The sequence below is a fragment of the Lepus europaeus genome, chromosome 5 (assembly GCF_033115175.1).
Source record: "Lepus europaeus isolate LE1 chromosome 5, mLepTim1.pri, whole genome shotgun sequence".
Classification (NCBI taxonomy): domain Eukaryota; kingdom Metazoa; phylum Chordata; class Mammalia; order Lagomorpha; family Leporidae; genus Lepus; species Lepus europaeus.
In genome coordinates this window covers 86,551,732-86,568,437 of record NC_084831.1, presented here as the reverse complement: position 1 = coordinate 86,568,437, position 16,706 = coordinate 86,551,732, and the positions used below count along the sequence as shown (strand labels likewise).

Genomic DNA, 16,706 nt, shown 5'->3' with positions numbered 1-16,706 from the left:
GAGCCAGGTGCTTATCCTGGTCAAGCCTGGAATTTCATCTGGACCTCCCGCATGGGCGGCAGAGGCCTAAGCACTTGGGCCATCTTCTACTGCTTCCCAGGGGCATTAGCAGGGAGCTTAGTCAGAAATGAAACAGCCAGGCCTCAAACCGATGCTCAGGGGATGCTGGAGTCACAGGCAGCAGCTTAACCCATTGCACCACAACGCCAGCCCCTCTCATAAATCCTGCAAACTGCATAATACCCTTTGACCTAGAAATTTTACTTTCTGAAATCTCTTCTGAAGAAATAACCAGGGCCAGCGCTGTGGCATAGTGGGTTAACGCCCTGGCCTGCAGTGCTGGCATCCATATGGGCGCTGGTTCAAGACCCAGCTGCTCCACTTCCAATCCAGCTCTCTACTATGGCCTGGGAAAGCAGTAGAAGATGGCCCAAGTCCTTGGGCCCCTGCACCCACGTGGGAGATCTGAAGGAGGCTCCTGGCTCCTGGCTTCAGATCGGCGTAGCTCCAGCCATTGAGGCCAATTGGGAAGTGAACCAGTGAATGGGAAGACCTCTCCTTCTCTCTCTCTGCCTCTCCTTCTCTCTCTGTGTAACTCTGACTTTCAAATAAATAAATAAATCTTCAAAAAAAAAAAAAAAAGGAAATAACCAAACACTCAGGCAACTATGTATATATTTAAAACAAGAGCAGTAGAGTGAGTTCAGGCTCTGAAGCCAGGTTGTCTCATTTCAAATCCTGGTCCTCCTATTTAGGACTAATACAGTCTTGCTTATCCACTGTGTGTTTCCCAGTTTCTCTGTCCATCAAATGAGGCACAGTCCCCCACTCAGGGAGTTCTTGTTAGGGATAGTAGTCCTTCCAGGGTCAGGGCATTGCCACAGCAGTGCTGTGTTACAAATTTCCCCCAAACTTGGTGGCAAACAGAAAGCACTTATGTCCCACTCATACATCTGCATGGCAGCTGGAGTCCCGCCGGGCTGTAGACAGTGGTGTGGTTCAGGGGGCTTACAGTGTCCCTTATAATTTGGGCATCAGTAGACTACCAGGGACCTACCTGCAGTAGGTCTACCTGCAATGTCTGAAGTGGAAGACGACTAGTCCAGCACACACTCTGCTTTGCATCCCCTCCACCAGCAGATATACTGGCCAAAGCGAGTCACAAGGCTGGGCCCGATGTCAGTGAGGCAGGGAGGATGACACAGAGGGAGGGTGTGAGAATTTTCTAGGCAATTCGGAAGTCAGCAGATGATTTCAGTAAAGAGCCAGGTAGTAAATATTTTGGGTTTTGCGGACTGCGTCATTTCAATTGCAGCCATTCCACTCTGATTATAGAATGAGAGCAGCTCTTGATAGCATTATCACTGAATGAGGTGACTGTGTGCCAAAACAACTATTACAAAGCCAGGTGGAGCAGGCTGGATTGGGTTCATGGGCCACAGTTTTCCAACCCGACTAATTTACCATATTAGCTCCTAGAGTTCTTTTAAAGAATAAATAAATTGAGAAAGTACATACAACAGTTCCAGGTGCAAAGTGATACTGGTAAATATTGGTTCTCATTAATGGTGTCATCTGTTATGATTATATGAGTGTTGTAGCACAATATTGGAAGTAACAAAAATGTTCAACAATAGAGATAGGGCGAAGTAAATTATTGCACACTGATACTGTGAAATGGTATAGTGAATCTGTTTATACTTTTTTTATTTATTTATTTTTTATTTTTGACAGGCAGAGTGGATAGTGAGAGAGAGAGACAGAGAGAAAGGTCTTCCTTTTCCGTTGGTTCACCCTCCAATGGCCACTGCGGCCGGCGCATCTCGCTGATCCGAAGCCAGGAGCCAGGTGCTTCTCCTGGTCTCCCATGGGGTGCAGGGCCCAAGGACTTGGGCCATCCTCCACTGCCTTCCCGGGCCATAGCAGAGAGCTGGCCTGGAAGAGGGGCAACCGGGATAGAATCCGGCGCCCCAAGCGGGACTAGAACCCGGTGTGCCAGCGCCGAAAGGCGGAGGATTAGCCTGTTAAGCCACGGCGCCGGCTAAGTATACTTTTTTAAAAAAGATTTATTTATTTATTTGAAAGGCAGAGGCAGACAGAAGGAGAGGTCTTCTTCCCGCTGGTTCACCCTCCAGATGGCCGCAACAGCTGGAGCTGGGCCAGTCTTATACCAGGAGCCGGAAGCTTCTACCAGATCTCATAAATGGGTGCAGGAGCCCAAGGATTTAGGCCGTTTTCTACTGCTTTCCCAGGCCATAGCAAGGAGCTGGATCAGAAAGTGAAGCAGCTGGGACATGAACCAGTGTCAGTATGGGATGCCGGCACTGCAGGTGGTGGCTTTACCTGCTGTGCTACAGTGCTGGCTCCTTAATTATACTTTTTAAAAAATATCAACTCTGATGGCAAAGGCACATGTTTATGTTAAGTGAAAAGATAAATTCTGTTTCTCATATGACTCCAATTTTATTTTTCTTAAAAGATAATGCATTCCATACATGCACATACATGAACAACAACCTGTCCATTTTTTCTTCCCTAGTCATTTACTGTTACCTGGTGTTGAAGTATTTTGATCCAAAGTTCACTGAGGATACTTGTAGCTCTGATGTAGTTACCATTTTATATGCTACTTATGTTTTCATTCCTTAACAGATGAAGAGTTTTACCTTGGAGAAGGCTCATTAGAATGGACTAGATGGACACTTTGTAACTTGTTGTCTTTTTCTTTTTTTTCTTTCTTTCTTTCTTTTTTTTTTTTTTTCCTTTTCCCCCATCAAAACAAAGTTGTTGCCTTCTCGGACCCGTGGCAGCCCAGGACAGCCCATGACAGGGTCACAACCTGTGGGAGTGGCATGGCCTCCAGGGCCCTCGGGCCAGATGCCTGCAAGCTCCTTCGGGCTCCCATTCCCCCAGCAGCCTGCATCCTTCAGTGATCCAGGGTCAGAGCGCTGATGCTCAGAGCTGCCCAGCCACCTCCACCCCTTCCTGGCCACCTTGTGTTTGGGCACACACTTGTGCTTTTCTTATGTAGCAAAAGCAAATTAGGGACCGGCTCAGTGGCATAGCAGGTAAAGCCACCGCCTGCAGTGCCGGCATCCTATATGGGCGCCAGTTTAAGTCCCGGCTGCTCCACTTCTGATCTAGCTCTCTGCTATGGCCTGAGATAGCAGTGGAGGATGGCCCAAGTCCTTGAGCCCCTGCACCCGCGTGGGACACCCAGAAGAAGCACCTGGCTCCTGGCTTCGGATGGGTGCAGCTCTGGCCGTTGCTGCCAATTGGAGAGTGAACCAGCATATGGAAGACCTCTCTCTTTCTCTGTCTCTTTCTCTCTCTCTCTGCCTCTCGTTCTCTTACTGTGTAACTCTGACTTTCAAATAAATAAATAAATCTTTTCTTAAAAAAAAAAAAAAAGCCAATTAGGTTTCAGTCTTTAATTGCCTGTGTCTGGAAGTCAAATAAAGACTGGGGAAGGAAATTTCAGAACCCCACAACCTCCTTCAGCAATCTCACAGAATATTGCCAATTAAAGTTATTTTTTTTTTTGACAGGCAGAGTGGATAGTGAGAGAGAGACAGAAAGGTCTTCCTTTTTGCCGTTGGTTCACCCTCCAATGGCCGCTGCGGCCGGCGCATCTCGCTGATCCGAAGCCAGGAGCCAGGTGCTTCTCCTGGTCTCCCATGTGGGTGCAGGGCCCAAGAACTTGGGCCATCCTCCACTGCACTCCTGGGCCACAGCAGAGAGCTGGCCTGGAAGAGGAGCAACCGGGACAGAATCCGGAGCCCCAACCGGGACTAGAACCCGGTGTGCTGGTGCCGCAAGGCGGAGGATTAGCCTGTTGAGCCACGACGCCGGCCAATTTATTCTTAAAAGCCCTTTGTAATACCTTATCTAAATTATAATCAGTTGGTCTCTGGATGCTCCAAGAGTCTACATGGTGTTAAAAATTGTTATATTGGGGTGGTGCTGTGCCATAGTGGGAAAGCCACCACTTGCAATACCAGCATCCTCTATGGGCACTGATTCGAGTCCTGGCTGCTCCACTTTTCATCCAGCTCCCTGCTAATGGCCTGGGAAAGCAGTGGAAGATGGTCTAATTGTTTAGGACCCTGCACCCATGTGGAAGGCCTAGAAGTAGCTCCTGGCTCCTGGCTTCTGCCTGGCCAAGCCCTGGCTATTGCAGCCATTTGGGAAGTGAACCAGCAGATGGAAGATCTCTCTCTTTCTGTCTTTCCTTCTTTCTCTCTCTGTAACTCTGCCTTTCAAATAAATAAATAAATATTAAAAAAAAAAAAGACATATCTCAAGGAGTTCTTGAACTTGGGACTTTATGTACATAAGCAAAAGATTTGTTCATAGTTATTGAGCCCATGATATGGAATGAGAACTATATTGTCAACTTGAGCATAAATATATACAACTACGAATATTCTTAATGGACTGCAATAGCAGAAGGAAGAACCCTTAGTCAGTTCCTCACTAAGGCAGAAAGAAGAATCCATAGTCAGGTTTTTGTTACTGTTGTGGAATTCCTAAAGCAACTAACTTAATAAGGAGTAAGACTGCACTCACGCAGGTTTTGGAGGCTGCACGTGCTAGCGGCACGATGCAGGTGTTAGCGAGTGCCCCAGGGCAGGTGATAGAAGAAGGATAGTGGACCAGGAAGCAGAGAGAGAGAGACAGATAGAGAGGTAGGCTGCAGTCAGCTCAAGCTTTTATAATAATCTCATGAGAACTACCTAACTATGGCACACCCCCAGCAACCTGAGGAGCTTCCACTAGGCCTCACTTCCTAAACATAATTGGATTTAAGTTTCCACTCTCAGCACCATTAACTTATGATTTTGGGATTTTATTTGAGAGAGAGAGAGAGAGCGCACTTTCTGTTTGTTCACTCCCAGTGCTCTCAACAGCTCCTGGCTCCTGGCTTCAGATCGGTACAGCTCCGACCGTTGCGGCCATTTGGAGAGTGAACCAACGCAGGGAAGACCTCTCTCTCCATCTCTCCCTCTCACTGTCTGTAACTCTACCTCTCAAATAAGTAAAATAATTCTTTAAAAAAAGAGAGAGAGACATTTGGATCCTAAAAATGTATTTTAAAATATGTATGTTAAATGCACCCATGCAAAAGTATGTTTTTTTCTGATTACAAAATAATACATGTTATTATAAAAAAAAGTGTATGATAGAGAAGAAAAATAAAAATCATCCATAATTCCATGCTTCTGACATTTAGAAATAACCACCTTTGACATTTTGGTTTATTTCCTGGTAGTTTCTACAGTGTGTTAGAGGCTTTCTCTTTAAAAGCAAAGTTGGGAACATACCGTGCATGTTGTTTTGAAAGCTGATTTTTTCACTTCATATATCATGAGCGTTTTCCCCATACTTTGACACTAATTTGGAATAGTATTTTACTGTGGAGCCTAGCCACAGAATTGAGAATTGCCCCCATGCAGCTCATTCCCAGGTGTTCTTGCATTTTTTATGCTGTCAACCTCAAGCATGAGAAATACGAACCAGCATTCAGAGAAAATGTCAACATTATCTGCTCCTTGGCTCCTTGTTGAAGTCTTTTTTCTAGAGTTCTTGTGCAATGGAGACAGAGAATATGCTCATGCAAATAAAATCTTTAGATGCTAGTTCAGAGGAGAACTAAAATTCTTTCCATAAACATAAACATTTATCTTTTTGAAAGATTAAGAATGCTAAAACCCTGGCTGGTGGATTAGTGGCCTTTGACAAGGAATTCCTGTTGAAAGTTTTGTCATAAAACATTTTTCATGCTCAAAAGAACTGGAGAGCATGGGCATTTTAAATAGTCAAAAAATAACCTTTTTTTTGTTTGAAATGACAAAAGTACTCTTAAAATTTTTCTTTGCATATCCTAGCTGACTTTTGATGTTTGTGAAAATTATCACTTGGGCAGTTTAAATTGGAAACATGTGGGTCTTCTGAATGATTTTTCCAGCAGCCCTCCGACTGGCAGTGAGGTGCCTTTTATAAGAGTACAAGATCCGTTGCAAATAAAATTTGTTTGGATGTGTTGTGATATACAGAAAATATTTTCCCTATGTCTTTCTTCATATATTTGGTTTTACAGTGAGCATGTTTTTCAAAAGTATTATTCTTACAAATTTCTAGAGTCTTTAAGGAAATGATAAAAGTTTTATTTGGGGATATGGTTAAATAATCTTGTCTGATTTTTCTTCAGCAAGACTACCCCTAAAGATGCTGTGAAAGTCAGCTAGCTACAGTGTTGTAAGTAGAACTAGAAGAAAAAAAATTTTTCAAGATTGTTTCAGAATGATTGGTGATGACAAAACTTAATAAAAAGAGCAAATGTATTTCCGAGCTTTTACTATGAAATGGTAAATGATGGGATGATTATATTTGAGCTTTTGCAAGTGATATATTTATTAATTTATTATATTTCCTGAGTGCTCAAATTCACTAAATATGTTAAAGAAAATATTTGTGGGCAAAAGTGAAGCTGTATATTTCTTCCCCAGTTCTCAAAATCAAGAACATTTGTGTAGGAAGCACTTAAGAGTAAAGTAAGTGGGACTTTGTGCTTAAACGATTGATGAGTGATAGTGGTTATTTTATTTATTTTATAAGCCTAATTGTGTTCATTTTTTAAATATTTGTTTATGTTATTTATTTGAAAGGTAGGGAGACAGGGAGAGAGATTTCATTCCTGGTCCATTCCCCAAATGCCTGCAATAGCTGGGACAGGGCCAGGCAGAAACCAAGAGCCAGGAGCCCATCTGGCTCTTCCATATGGATGGCAGGGGCCCAAATACCTGGGCCATCACCTGCTGCCTGCCTGGGTGCACATTAGCAGGAAGCTGAAATCAGAGCACTCTGGGTGGCCTTCAGCACTGAGCCAAACATCCACCCCTAGAGGTAGTTTTTTTTTTTTTTTTTTTCTTCTTTTTTTGACAGAGTGGACAGTGAGAGAGAGAGAGACAGAGAGAAAGGTCTTCCTTTGCCGTTGGTTCACCCTCCAGCGGCCGGCGCACCACGCTGATCCGATGGCAGGAGCCAGGTGTTTATCCTGGTCTCCCATGGGGTGCAGGGCCCAAGCACTTGGGCCATCCTCCACTGCACTCCCTGGCCACAGCAGAGAGCTGGCCTGGAAGAGGGGCAACCGGGACAGAATCCGGCGTCCCGACCGGGACTAGAACCCGGTGTGCCGGTGCCGCTAGGCAGAGGATTAGCCTGTTGAGCCACGGCGCTGGCCCCCTAGAAGTAGTTTTAATTGGCTAAATTTTGGTGTGTTGCCTCTTTCTGCCTGTTTTTTTTATAACAATGTAAAATTACATACACAAGCTAAAAGGTTTTCAGATTTGTTTTAAAAGAAGTTATCACAATGAGAACAAGTTTATATATATAAAGGGGGGGGGGGAGGTGGAGGGAGTCCTGAGTTGTGTATTGAGTTAAGCCTCTGCCTGTGGCACTGGCATCCCACATAGGCACTGGTTCAAGTCCCAGATACTCCACTTCCAATTTAGCTCCTTGCTAATGCACCAGGGAAAGCAGCGGGACTCTACACCCATGTGAGAGACCTGGAAGAAGCTCCTGGCTCCTGGGTTCCAGCTGGCCCAGCCCTGACTGTTGCCAATATCTGGGGGTGAACCAGCGGATGGAAGATCTCTCTCTCCCTCTCTTTCTGTTACTCTGTCTTTCAAAGAAATAAATCTCTTTTTTTAAAGGATTTATTAATTTTTTTGAAAGAGTTACAGAGAGAGAGCTCTTCCATCAGCTGGTTCACTCCCCACTTGGCTGCAATGGTCAGAGCTACGCCGATCCGAAGCCAGGAGCCAGGAGCTTCTTCCGGGTCTCCCACATGGAAGCAGAGCAGCTGGGACTTGAACCAGCACCCATATGGGATACCAGCACTGTAGGCGGCGGCTTTACCCGTTAGGCCACAGCACCGGCCCCAGAAATAAATCTTTTTAAAAAGAGAATAAAGAAAAATTTTCACTGTTCTTTAGAGTGGAATCAGAGAAAGTTTGTTTCATCATGTGCATGTTTTCCATATCCATTGATTTTTCTTTAACTAGTAATAGTTTATACATGAAAGGCTAATTTACTAACAAAGACAGTACTATACAATTTTTTAAAATTTCTTTTATTTGAAAGAGTTATGGTGACGGGGGGAGGTCTTCCATCCACTGCTTCACTCCCCGAATGGCTGAAGCCAGGAGCTTCTTCTGGGTCTCCAACATGGGTGCAGAGGCCAAAGCTCTTGGACCATTTTCTGCTGCTTTCCCAGGAGCATTAGCAGGGAGTTGGGTCAGAAATGGAGCAGCTGGGGCACAAACTAATGCCCAAATGGGGTACTGGCACTGTAGGCAGCTTAACCTGCTATGCCAAAACGCTGGCCCCACAAATTTTATTCTTAAAATTTTTGCTTTCCTTGTATTGCATAAACAGAAAACAGAGTCTCTCAAACACTGCACTATGGACATTTGGGACTGGATGCTGCTTTGTCGTGGGAGGCTGCTCTGCACGCTGCAGGATGTTAACAGCATGTCTGGCCCCTCCCCACAAAATCCTGCTACTGATCCCCCATCCTGAAACCAACAATGTCTCCAGACATTGCAATGTGTTCCTTGGGGAGCAAAACTGACTCCAGCTGAGAAACCCTGCCTTGGTATATATACCAAAACTCTTACTCATGTTTTTCATGAGCATAATTTGGAATAAAGCAATGTACCATTCGTTAGGTAGGCACAAAATAGGCAGGGTGGAAAAGGTGCTAGACAGTAGTTTTGCGCAGTTCAGCATAAACAAAAATGTCAGACTACATTCCTTAATCAAGGACTGAATGATCTAGGTAATTGGTACAGAAGAGCCCACTAGGAACATTTTAGTGAATGCCATACCCGGCAATAAAATTAGTTAATAGCTGCTGGTGTAATTTATGGCCCAATCCTTCTTTAATCATTATTTTAAAATGTAAGGCAGGAAAGAAAAAAAAATGTAAAGCCACAGCATCTGCACATATTAAAAGGACACATGAAGGCCTTTTTGTTTTGTGGTACTCCCAAGCCATAGCAGTTTTTCACGACATACTGGAATAAAACATGCTTCACTTTCTTGTCACTTTGTCCACAACAGGGGATGCCAGAGCCCTGCTGGGGACATCTGACTTCCTTTCCCAGGGCAAGCCAGTGCCCGTGTGTTCTTCACCTGACACATAAGCCAGGGGAGGCAGAGGAATGTAGCAGCTCCTTGAGAGAGAAAGCAAATATTTCAATAGCACCGCAAGAACACAATCACATCTGAAAATGAAAATCCCTTCACATCACCTAATACTCCTGTCATTCTTCATGTTTTCTCTTGTCTCGTTTTATCATTTTTTACAATCTCATTTGAATCAGGACTCAGGCAAGACGCATGTGCTTTAAGTATTTGATATGTTTCTTAGTTTCTTAAGTGTTTTTAAATTTTCCCTGCTCTCGTGTTCTGCCGCATAATTTCTTTGTTGAAGAAGGTGGGTGGTTGTTTGCATCACAGCCTGGAGCTTGCTGGTTGTGTCCTCCCATAGTGTCGCCTACTGAAGTGTCACTTCTGTCCCTCTGCCTCCTGTGTTTCCTGTAAACGGGGAGCTGCAGGTAAAGGCTTGATCAGATCCAGATTCAGTTTCCTTTCGGCAAGTCCGAAAAGCAGGTGCTGGCCAACAGCAACCTCGCTGCGTCTTGCAGATGAGTTGGTTACAGTGTGCCCAGCTCTGTGCTCACGCCCTAAAGGCACTGCACTGTTTCCTCTCAGGTAAGCCTCACCTCACTGGTCCATCTCCTGAGTGATGACTAGGTCTCTCATTAAGGGCAGAGTGATCTCCAGCGTATTCCAAACACCTTGGTACCTACCCCACTGTCATTATGTGGTTCATTTGGAGTTGTGTCTGAATTTCTTTTAATGAATTCATTTAGAGCTATATGAAAAATTTTACATTAAAGGCATTTTTAATTAAAAGGTAGCATTTAAAATATTTGAATTAAAAATTTCAATTAAAATTAATTTTAAAATATTGATAATAGAACTCAGAGACCTGTCATTTAGCTGTGAATTCATTGTACTCAAGCTTTTTGGTAGGGGGATTTGCCATCTGTTCACCTCACAAAGACAGACAGCTAAACGCAAACAGGGCCAACGGAATTCAGTGTTTCCTGAGTCTCTCTTTCCTGTGCACTCATTGTCTTCTGCAGGTGCATTTAAGTCTCTTTCATCTCTCTCGCTGCCTTCCTTGCATGCTCACAGGGCTCACAATATCCTACTGTTTCCCAGTGTGAGAAACTGGCTCGTGATTGTACAAGCAAAACTAGCTTCTCATTGTCTGTTTACGTATCTTTAATTTATTCTGCGCAATTCTCTCCCTGGTTTCCAGTTCTACCATTTACAAAGTCACATTGGAGCTCCAGACCCCAAAAATAAATGCCGAATTATGTCGACCGACTTCACTTTTGAAGTCTAAACTGTTTGATATGTGGTTGTTGGAGAAGAGGCACCAGCGGACCCAGGTTGCAGTCAGCTAGCAGAGGCTCAGAGCAAAACAATGCAGAAAGGCTGCTATTGTGGGTCTGACCAGTTGACATGCAAGGAGTCATTTGTTCCGGATGCATCTTAACCCTTCCTCTCCAGTCATTTCTCCTTTAATGCTTGCAACATTCTCTTCAGTTTCTAGAACATCTATCAGGTAGAGCATTTGGTTGGTTGAATGGAAGGGATAGAAAGCCCTTTTGAACACCACGAGGAAATGGGAGTGAATGAGAAGTTTAATTTTTCATTCTCATCGTCACTGTGAGACATTAGATAAATAATCAGATTCTTGGTTCTTATTTCTTTTAAAAATGAAATCATTCTTTATTAGCATGATTATCCATAAGTCCTTTGAGATTCATATCCGAAACTGTCGTTTGTAAGCTCCTGGGAAACAGGATCGCATCTCTGTTCACCTGATCGCAGGCGCGCAGGGTGGCAGGGGAGTACATGCTGGTGCTTACTAATAAGTAGCTCTTGCTGATGTTGGTATTTGCAAGCTTATGTATTTTAAATGATATTTTGTTCCCTTCCTCTTTGGCAGAACCAAGGAGCTTCCTTTTCTAAGACCGGTGCTGTTTGGCCTCAGTGAAAGTGCACTTTGTTCTAGAATCGCCATGTGAAAGCCTAGAATATATACTGGGTTATTCCAGGAAAGGGGGCAGACTCACGTTCTAGGACGGTGAATGCTGACTCGGTGCTGAGTGACTGATCCTTGTGTGCTCTCTCACTCACAGGCTCGCTTCTCGTACGTGCGGATGAAATATCTCTTCTTCTCCTGGTTGGCAGTTTTTGTTGGCAGCTGGATCCTGTATGTGCAGTATTCCGCCTACACAGAGCTATGCAGAGGGAAGGACTGTAAGAAAATCATAGTAAGTAGTGTTAATTTCCTGGCTCATTGAAAAGCTTAATAACACATTGTATTTATTACTTATGTCCTTGCCCATAGTTATTTTCAAAATAAAAGTTAACTTGATCTTGGAGTTGTGATGAGTGTCTTAACTTTATGAATATAACAAGTTCGGAGTGTTCTCCACTTTGAAAACTCCAGTATTCAGAAATCTAAATATTAACATAAGTAAGTTAGTGTGGGGGCATCCTCATTACAAAGAGGGGTTTTTGTTTTTTGAATATTCATACATCTGAGGTTTAGTTTATTCTAATAAGGAGGGTTTTTCAATATGTAGAGTATGAAAGTGTTATTTATGGGAAGTATTTCTGGAGCACATCTTTGGTTAAGTGAAGTCATTCTCAATACCAAAATTTGCCTAAAAACCATATAAATATATCTATTTAATTTCTATACGAATGATTAGATACATCTTAGGAAAATCACTGTCAGTCTGTGATTTCTGGTAGTCACTGTTGGCTCTATAGCACTTATTTTTTAAATGTTTGAGGATTTTGGAGCTAGCTTTGTGGTATAGCAGGTAAAACCACTGCCTGTGCTGCCAGCATTTCGTATGGATGCTGGTTCGAGTCCTGACTGCTCCACTTCCTATCCAGCTCCCTGCTAATGGTCTAGAAAAAGCAGTGGAGGATGGCCCAAATGCCACCCACATGGGAGACCTGGAGGAGGCTCCTGGCTCCTGGCTTCAGCCTGTCCCAGCCCTGATCATTGCGGCTTTTTAGGGAGTGAACCAGAGGATGGATGATCTCTCTCTCTCTTTCTCTCTCTCTCTGTCTATTCCTCTCTCTATATATAAACTCTGCCTTTCAAATAAATAAATCTTAAAAAATGAAAACAAAACAAAACAAAACAAAACAAGATGCTGGTTAAGACAACCGCACCCCACATCAGAGCACCTGGGTTCATTTCCTGGTTCCTACCTCCGACTCTGGCATTGCTACTAATGCAGATCTTGGGAGACAGCAGTGAAGCTCAAAGTATTTGGGTTTCTGCTGCCCACATGGGAGACCCAGGTTGAGCTCCTTTGGCTCCTGACTTTGGCCCCCTGGCCATTATAGGCATTTGAGAAGTAAACAAGTGGATGAGAGTAAGTTCTATCTCACTCTTTTTCTCTGCTTCTCAAATAAAACAAAAAAAATTTTAGGACTAAGGTCAGTATTATAAAGCTAAAATAGTAGTAATATTACATAGGAGCCATGGGGTTAGTACTAAAAAGGAAGCAGAAAAAAAAATTTTAAGTATATATATGTAGGGGGCAGGGGTTGTCATACAGCAGGCTAAGCTGCCACTTAGGTTGCTGGTAGCCCATATCTAAGTCCAGCTGCTCTGCTTCTGATTCAGCTTCCTGGTAGTACACCTGGGAAAGCATTAGAAGATGACCCAAGTGCTTGGGGCTCTGCCACCCACATGGGAGACCAAGATGGAGTTCTGGGCTCCTGACTTAGGCCTGGACCAGCTATGGCTGTTGTGGCCATTGAGAAGTGAACCAGGATGGAAGACACCCATGTCTGTCTCTCCCTCTCTATTTCTCTGTCTCTTCCTCCCTCTAACTCTCCCCCTCCCTCCCTCTCCCCCTTCTTCCCCTTTCAAATAAATAGATAAATAGATTTTTTAAAAGTATATTTAAAAGCTTCCAAGAGGCAACAAGATAATGCAGGATTGCTTGATTATGATCTGGGAAAGGACAGGATCTGAGAGAGGTGAGCCTGGTGTTTGTCTGCTTGTCCTGGAGACGTTTGCCCTGAAATCCACAGTCTTACGGGGCTGGGAAACAAGACTGTGGTCCAGGTTCAACCAAGCTCAGGGACCTTGGTGTACCGTGCTTTGAGCTGACACGGGGCTGAAGCCGGGAGCGAGGATCAGGTGGCATTTCTGGCCTCTGACCCTGGGGGCATTTTCTGGGCCTGACAGGGGCTGGAGAAACAGAACTTTGTATCTGCTGGCAGGGAGCCGCTGCTGGGGACAAGAAGCCAGCAGAGGCTGCCTCGAAAACTCGCCTCACCTCCCCCTGCCCACGTCAGCCAGTCGTCCCATTGGGATATTGGCCAGTTCCTGGGGCTCTGCAGAAACAAAGGCGAAAACCCTCACTGCAAAGCCTTTGAGAAGCAGAACAGACGTTTTGGCAGCCTCACAAGATACAGATGAGAGTTCCGAACCCGCCCGAGGGATAAGCCCCAGTGAATGCCACACTGTCTGTTCAACACATCAAAGGACTCTGCCTTTGGACTAGGGATGAGCTGAAGGTAGAGGGAGCTCTACCGGAGCTGCCACTCAGCCTCAGCACAGCAGAGCCACTGACTGGGTGAAGGTGCTCGGCGACTGTGACACCTGCCTGCTGGAGGGAAGGGAAACCCAGCCTTAAAAGCGCCATGCGAAAAAATCCCAGGGGATGCCAGAAGACCAGACAACATGACCAAAACCTAAGAGATCAACACAGACACTAGAAGCAGATCCACAGGTGATCTGGATTTTGACATCCTCTAAAAAAGGTTTTAAAATAATGTATGTTTCTGTTCATGTTCAATTAAGTAGGGAACATGGGATAAGAATTATATAAAACAATGGATAATTTCAATACAGAATTGCAACATGTAAAAATGAATCTGGAGGCCGGTGCTGTGGCTCACTTGGTTAATCCTCCGCTTGCAGCACCGGCACCCTGGGTTCTAGTCCCGGTTGGGGCGCTGAATTCTGTCCCAGTTGCTCCTCTTCCAGTCCAGCTCTCTGCTGTGGCCCAGGAAGGCAGTGGGGATGGCCCAATTCCTTGGGCCCTGCACCCACATGGGAGACTGGGAGGAAGTACCCAGCTCCTGGCTTCTGATCGGCGCAGCACCGGCCATAGCGGCCATTAGGGGAGTGAACCAACGGAAGGAAGACCTTTCTCTCTGTCTCTCTCTCACTGTCTATAACTCTCTCTCTGTCTCTCTCACTGTCTAACTCTGCCTGGCCAAAAAAAAAAAAAAAGAATCTGAAAGATTGTATGGAATCTCTCTAAAATTTAAATTTTGAAATACCATATGATCCAGCAATTTCACTTTCAGATATGTACCAAAAGAGTCGAAAGCAAGGGGCCAGCATTTTGGTGTAGCAGGTTAATCCCATATGGGTGCCGATTCACTCTGCTGCTGATCCAGCTCCTTTCTAATGCACCTGGGAAGGCAGCAGAAGATGGCTTAAGTGGTTGGCCCCCTGCACCAATGTGGGAGACATAGAAGAAGCTCTGAGCTCCTGACTTCAGCTTGGCCCAATCCGGCCATTGCCGGCCATTGCTGGCCATTTGGGGAGTGAACCAAAAGATGGAAGATCTCTCTCTCTCCCCCTCACTCTCTCTGTAACTCTTCCAAATAAATAGAAAATTCTTTAAAAAAAAAAAAAAAGAATTAAAAGCAAAAACTAAGATACATGTACACCCATGTCCACAGTGGCATTATTCATAGGAGTCACAGGATGGAAACAACCCTTTTCCCTCAGCAGATAAATGATTGAACAAAATATATATATGCACACCACAGAATATTGTCCAGCCTTTAAAGATGCATGCTACATCATGGATGAACGTGGAAATATTGTGCTAAGTGATCTGAGCTGGACTCAGAAGGACAAATATTGTGTCACTCCACTTAGGTGAGGTACCTAGAATAACAATTAACCTATAAATTGGTATTTAAGGTGCTTAATGTTAATATAATATTAATCAGGCCAGCGCCGCAGCTCAATAGGCTAATCCTCCACCTTGCGGCGCCGGCACACCAGGTTCTAGTGCCGGTCGGGGCGCCGGATTCTGTCCCGGTTGCCCCTCTTCCAGGCCAGCTCTCTGCTGTGGCCTGGGAGTGCAGTGGAGGACGGCCCAAGTGCTTGGGCCCTTCACCCGCATGGGAGACCAGGAGAAGCACCTGGCTGCTGGCTTTGGATCAGCACGGTGTACCAGCCGCAGCGGCCACTGGGGGGTGAGCCAAAGGAAAAGGAAGACCTTTCTGTCTCTTGCTCTCACTCTCCACTCTGCCTGTCAAAAAAAAAAAAAGGAAAAAATATAATATTAATCAATCTGTTAATATAATATTGAAGACTAGCATAAAAATATCAATCAGTTTAGACTATTCAAGGATGCATATTATTTCTAGGGTAACATCTAAAACAGAAAGAGTGCATCATTGCCAAACTATTATAGGGAAAATGGAATAATAAAAAGATACTCAGTTGAGAAGAAGGCAAGAAACACAATATAGACGACATAGTAAGGTGATAGATGTCATGGGTTGAATTCTCAGACCTAGACACTGAGACTTGCCTGCAGCAAGTTTACTGGGGTGGGCTCTCAGGAATAGTATCTGGAAGGAGGCTAGGCCAGAGGCTAGGCAGTGGTCACGAAAGCCTCAGTCAACCCTACAGGAAACTCTGGAGCTGAGATGACCTGGTAAAGGGCCAGATCCTTAAACCCTCCTCTCTGACCAATCAGTACACGCAGATGCCCACCCCCACCCTCACCCCTACGAGGCGACAAGACCTTGAACAAGGCTGTACTCCAGCTGAGGGCAAAGCCTGAAAAAGGACTCAGCTGAGAGCTGCTTACTACCTGTACTCCCATCAGCTGGGAGTGACTGCTCCACTCCTGGAGAAGGTAATTTAAGTGGCTTCCCATGGCATCAACTGTAGTATATTCAAACCCACATATATTGATAATTGCATTAAATGTAAGTGGACCAAATACCTCAGATAAAAGATAAATATTGTCAAACTGTATTTTAAAAACTCAAAACCCGCCGGCGCCGCGGCTCACTAGGCTAATCCTTCACGTTGCGGCGCCAGCACACCGGGTTCTAGTCCCGGTCGGGGCACCAGATTCTGTCCCGGTTGCCCCTCTTCCAGGCCAGCTCTCTGCTATGGCCCGGGAGTGCAGTGGAGGATGGCCCGAGTGCTTGGGCCCTGCACCCCATGGGAGACCAGGAGAAGCACCTGGCTCCTGCCATCGGATCAGCGCGGTGCGCTGGCCTAAGCGCGCCAACCGCAGCGGCCATTGGAGGGTGAACCAATGGCAAAAGGAAGACCTTTCTCTCTCTCTCTCACTGTCCACTCTGCCTGTCAAAAAAAAAAAAAAAAAAAAAAAAAAAAAACCTCAAAACCCTTGGAGTGAACATTTCATTACAGTACCAATTAAAATGCCTGCATTCCATGTTGGAGTGCCTGGGGTTCATACTCAGCTCTGGCACCTGGCTTCAACTTCCTGCTATGATGCTCAAGTGATTAAGTT

The 16,706-nt window shown here is 44.9% G+C and overlaps 1 protein-coding gene across 1 annotated transcript in view; it reads left to right on the top strand.

Moving 5' to 3' along the window:
• DIPK1A (divergent protein kinase domain 1A) overlaps positions 1–16,706 on the top strand; it is a 107,455-nt gene that overhangs the window by 65,019 nt on the left and 25,730 nt on the right. Inside the window, exon 2 of the mRNA XM_062191742.1 lies at positions 11,286–11,420. Within this exon, the coding sequence (XP_062047726.1) occupies positions 11,286–11,420 (135 nt within the window). The remainder of the gene's footprint in view (positions 1–11,285; positions 11,421–16,706) is intronic.